The sequence below is a fragment of the Arachis ipaensis genome, chromosome B03, assembly GCF_000816755.2.
Source record: "Arachis ipaensis cultivar K30076 chromosome B03, Araip1.1, whole genome shotgun sequence".
NCBI classification, from domain to species: Eukaryota; Viridiplantae; Streptophyta; class Magnoliopsida; order Fabales; family Fabaceae; genus Arachis; species Arachis ipaensis.
The window spans coordinates 6,160,728-6,165,972 of NC_029787.2; the positions used below are offsets into that span (position 1 = coordinate 6,160,728).

The following is a 5,245-nucleotide window of genomic DNA, read 5'->3' on the forward strand; positions in this document are numbered from 1 at the left end:
CTATACCCATTCTTCAGTTAATGCTGCAAAATTGTTCCCATCAATAGCTGGGCCACATTGTTCTGTATCTGACGTATTCTTTGGTTCACTTAAATCCAGGGATCCATCATTTTCACAGAGTGAAACTGATGGATATTTATGACAACTTGCAGCTTCTGAAATTTGTAGCTCCATAGAACTGCTTAACGAAGCACCTGGACACACCACCCCAGGGTTCACAAAGCAAGAATCATTTAGCAGATCACAATCTTGAAAACATTCATCATCAGGCTTTGAAGCTTGATATGCCAGTGTCCCCAGATCTGACAGTGAGTTGCCAACAGAATCACAAAGTGACTTGAAAGGAGTACCAGTAGCATACGAATCAAAGAAGGCCTTAGACGCAACTTTAGCACAAGATTCAGCACCAAAAATAAAATTGCTAGGTACACCATAACTTTCTTCAGCTGAGAGAGTGGACTGATCTTGCATTAAGTTATTTACTACATTAACATCCGGTTCAGCTAAGGCAGAGCATTGATTTACCTGCTTTGAATTAGCTGCTGCTTTCACATTCATGCTGCATGGAGTTAATGAATCCGATATTAATGGGCTTTCAACTTTATTCCGTTGGCCTAACTCTACAACAATATCTTTTGTGAATTTCAAGCTTGAGGAAGATTTAGCCAGTCCATTATGAGCATCAATTTGGACAGGATTTGCATCCCACAAGGAACATCTTTCTTGTGTAGCGCTCCCTCCTAGGCAAGCAAGATCCTGCCGGAGACTCCAGGACTTGTTTCCGTACATAGTCTCACGTACTTGAACCTCATTTCGAAACCTGTTAGTCCAATCTGATGGGGATGAATTTAAATCAACATGAAGATTAATTCCCTTGTCTGACCAAACATAGAACTCAAAAGAAGAGGGAGTAGCTTCAGCAGCTTCTTTTATTAAAGAAGCAAAATCTTTGTCTACATAAGGTGCACCTGCTTCTACAGTTCCACGATTGTTTTGATGAAAGTTCTGCACTAAGCTCTCTCCCATTTTACCTGGGCGAAAATAAAATCTTTTCCCTAGCTATATATTACTATTCTGCAGAGCTGTTTGATATATTGTATAGCAAAACTTCCTCCTGCATTTGCTAAAATGATTACATAAGAGATGCTCCCAAGGATTACAAAGAAAATAAAAAATGCAATTAAAGATGACACAACTCTACCACATCATCCACCCTGAAATGGGAAAAATATGCAATCCCTATTCATCCTAAACTCAAGCATGATTTTCAGCTTCCAAACGGTTAAGTACAAAATTAAATAAGACTAAAAGACTGTCATCTCATAAGACTGTCCTGCTGTATAATTCATACATTGTAATTGCAATAAATCTACTATCCCTTCAAATGCTCGAAAGGAAGTCTAGGAAACTTGTCACCCTCACCGAACCTTCACTCAAATTCACTCGCAATTCGTTATACCCTTTCCCGGTCCTAACAACCCCATCTCATACTTACAATAGCCAATAATTCCTACTAACTTTATCACAACACAGCAGCAACATACACACAAACACGTTATAGACATTGACATATCTCCTAGAACACTAACACACTGCAATTGCAAATTCCCTTTCTTTCTAATTGTTACTACTAAAAAAGTAAAAACTAAGACACATCCAAGTACACCTGCCAAATCAGATTTTCCTCTTAAAGAAGAGAAATGAAAACATAAGAACACCGTGTATTCAAATCTATCTTACGAAATCTGAAAACAACAAAAGCATAGAACAAAAAAATGCAGCAACGAGAAGCAATACCTGATCGGAAACCTTACTGAAAATGTGAGCAGAAAACAGCAACATAAAATAAGAAAGAAAGCAGAAAAAAGTTGAGGAGCTTTAGGATCTTCAAGCTTAGCTTAGAGAGAGAGAGAGAGAGAGAGAGAGAGAGTGAGAGAGTTGACGCAAGGAATGGAGCGAAGGAGCCGAAGAAGGTTCCAAGTTCAAATCTGTGAGAGGGTAGTAGTGGCACTTTCGTAAATAATGGGTATATTTTGGGGCGTTTCTGAGTTTGAATGGTTGCGTTCCTGTGCGGACAGATCTACTGTAAGCAGCATGGCTTTACGATGGGTACGGCTCTGGCAACGGGACACGTGTCACAGATCAAGGGTACGCATGAAACGAATGGATAAGGCTACGTAGTTTCCCAAGTCAAGCGTGTTCCCATGCAAAACGAATTGTGTTTCCACTTTTTGTCTTTTACTCTTTTTTGGGAATTTGGAGTTGGATAATGCATTCTGCTCTTCAAATGTTTGAATTTCGAACACCAGCTCCCTTATCCTGTTTTGGTATCTAGAAATTTCCCCGTCATAAATAAATAAAAATGTCCAGAAATGCTTTTAACTATAATTTGCTCAAACAATTTTCTTTTTCATTTTCAATTAACAGAAGGGTTTATTGTTAGAAAAAAGAAAAGATTACTAAGGTAAAGAAAAAAATAAGAAAATGTTTCTTCAGATCCTAGAATTTACAATTTCAAAATTCCTTAAGTATCAACCAGACGCTTTGGCCGAGTGGTTAAGGCGTGTGCCTGCTAAGTACATGGGGTTTCCCCGCGAGAGTTCGAATCTCTCAGGCGTCGTTCACTTTTTTTTATTAATTTATAATTTCGAATAAAATTTTTTTTTACAAATATGAAGCTCAATTTATAATGTGCATCAACCTATCAACGCGTCTTTGAAGACAAGTTGTGTTCAAGTTACGTCGCAATAACTTTATATAATGCTAACTAATTTCAATTAAGAAACCAAAGACGCGTAAAAGTAAAAAGTGACTCAAAATAAAATGCGGCTCTACACAACTCTGATCCCACTACTTTGCCCCTTAATTATAATAGTGAGAATTTCTAGGTGCAGAAGCTTTTGTGTTTTGTAATTATCAATTAGTCATCAATAATTTTTTTAATAGTGTGAAATTATATCCAATAATAGAAGATCACTCACTTTTTTATTATGGTTAAATGCTAGCTACAAAACACAAAAAATACTGGCTCCCTAGATTTTTTCCTTTAATAATAATGGTTTCTAAAACATTTCCGGTTTCTAAATATCACTACATATATTAGATATTTAAAAAGCATGGTTATTTACGTTTATGTTCATGTACCTTGGTTGTCAACTCGTCGAAAATATGTATTTAAGCCACAAATATGATTTTTGTTTCTTATTCACCACGAATAATTGCATACGTGAGACGTGACACATACATGACAAAATACAATAAAGTAGTTATTTAGTAGTTACTTTCAATTCCTCTATATATCATCAAATAAATCACCCTTCCCAAATTTAGAACAAACGAAGAATAAACACCTCAAATTCCCTATCCCTAGTAGTGTTCTTCTTGAATGCCAAATATTTTGCTCCCTATTTTCCTTCTTTATTTTTAGTTCACAACCTCCTAAAATCTCAATTCATATCCTCTCTTTCAATTTGGTACCAAAACAAATTAGGTCTCCTCCTCCTCCTCTGTCGCCTCCTCCTCCGTCTTCCTTCTTCCTCTCCTTCGTCGTCAACTTGACAAATTACTCTTTTTTTATTACTACAAAGTAACAAAATAATAATATTCATAAATTATGGATTCGGCCGAACTCCAGCGCGTTTTTCAAATGTTTGACCGCAATGGAGACGGCCGAATCTCGAAAAAGGAACTCAACGATTCTTTGGAAAAGCTTGGGATCTATATCCCGGACAAAGAGCTTGACCAAATGATCGAAAAAATCGACGTTAATGGAGACGGTTGGGTGGACATGGAAGAGTTTGGCGAACTCTACATGTCTATAATGGACGAACGCGAGGAGCGCGACGAGGAGGAAGACATGAAGGAAGCCTTCAACGTATTCGATCAGAACGGAGATGGTTACATCACGGTGGAGGAGCTTAGATCGGTACTTTCTTCCTTGGGGCTGAAGCAAGGGAGGACGGTGGAGGAGTGCCGGAAGATGATAATGAAGGTGGACCGCGACGGCGACGGCATGGTTGATTACAAAGAATTCAAGCAGATGATGAAAGGAGGAGGATTCAGTGCTCTTGGTTAAATTAAATTTTCAATTTTCGTCGTTAATTATAATTAATTAGCCTCTTAATCTCTCTTTGCTACGTTCTTTCTCTCTATCTATCTCTAATTTCTCTGTAGACTCTACATATAATGCATGTAGTTTTACTTTGTATTGGCATGCATGCACATAAATACATACATTTGGGTTTTCAGAATTCAAGTCGTAATTCATTGTGGTTCCAAAACTCAAATCCCATCCCTTGTAAATAATAAGTTTATGTTATCTTAGGTTATATATATTATACATGTGTGTATGTGAAAGAGATTTTGTTTTTGTGACTGTATGCGAAAGAGATTTGGTATGATATGATATAATCTATACTTATTTGTGGTATTAGTAAAAAAAAAATACAATTATAATGAGATATCGACCTTTGATGCTCTGTCTTTTTTTAATACATATATTTCTTTTAAAAAAAAATCTTTTCTTTTTCTAATTTTATTTCTAGGTATAATTCTAATTACACTCAATTATATTGTCCACAAATTAAAAAATTCAACAAATATATAGCTATAATTAAACAATGTAATTTTTAAGTTATCCTACATAATTATTAAACAAAAAGAATTAAAATCAATATTAATATTTAAAGTACACAATAATCATATATCATTTTTTTTATTCTATATCAAAAATAAACAATACGAATTGTATGTATATAATGTTGACATAATGAAAGAGGATCGAAACGATTCTAATACCATTTATTAACATTATTGAAAATATTACTAAAATATTTTTACAAGAAAATTTTATTGAAAACGTGATAAAACATAGAAAAAATTTGTTGTTTTTAGTTTTAGCTCTACAATATAAAAGAAATAGAAAAAGATCATCTAAAATGTATTTGAATTTAAAAGGAATCAGTACTCTTAGTTTATAAATTTATTTTTATTATCAATAAATTCCAAAAATTTTAGGGGTATATATATAATACGGGTTATTAAATTTGTTGATAATAAAATAATGTCTATTCATACATTTTCAGCAAATATGATAATTGATAAAACTAAGCATGTGATTAAGGACATATGCTCAGTCAAGTAAAGTCAAATCATGTTTGAATCCCTCCATAAGGTTTTATATTAACATGCTCAACCACTAATTAGAAACATATACTATAATTAAACGACATTACTCACTAGGCAG

At 34.6% G+C, this 5,245-nt stretch overlaps 2 protein-coding genes and 1 non-coding gene across 5 annotated transcripts in view; 2 read left to right on the forward strand and 1 right to left on the reverse strand.

Moving 5' to 3' along the window:
• LOC107628982 overlaps nt 1-2,021 on the reverse strand; it is a 3,736-nt gene extending 1,715 nt beyond the window's left edge. Inside the window, exons 1-2 of one of the 3 annotated variants that reach the window (XM_016331636.2) lie at nt 1,798-2,021; nt 7-1,114 (exon numbers count right to left, since the gene is read on the reverse strand). In XM_016331636.2, coding sequence (XP_016187122.1) covers nt 7-1,026 — 1,020 coding nt within the window. In that variant the 5' untranslated portion in view covers nt 1,027-1,114; nt 1,798-2,021. Of the gene's footprint in view, nt 1-6; nt 1,621-1,797 lie in introns of those variants that run through there. The other 2 variants (XM_016331638.2, XM_016331637.2) reach the window with 2 other exon arrangements.
• Nucleotides 2,539-2,620, forward strand: TRNAS-GCU. Its single transcript has one exon. It is a non-coding gene; the product is annotated as a tRNA-Ser (tRNA).
• Nucleotides 3,281-4,398, forward strand: LOC107628986 (calmodulin-like protein 3). The gene has a single exon (XM_016331642.2). It carries the CDS (start codon nt 3,614-3,616, stop codon nt 4,073-4,075), a length of 462 nt encoding a protein of 153 aa, XP_016187128.1. The 5' UTR covers nt 3,281-3,613; the 3' UTR covers nt 4,076-4,398.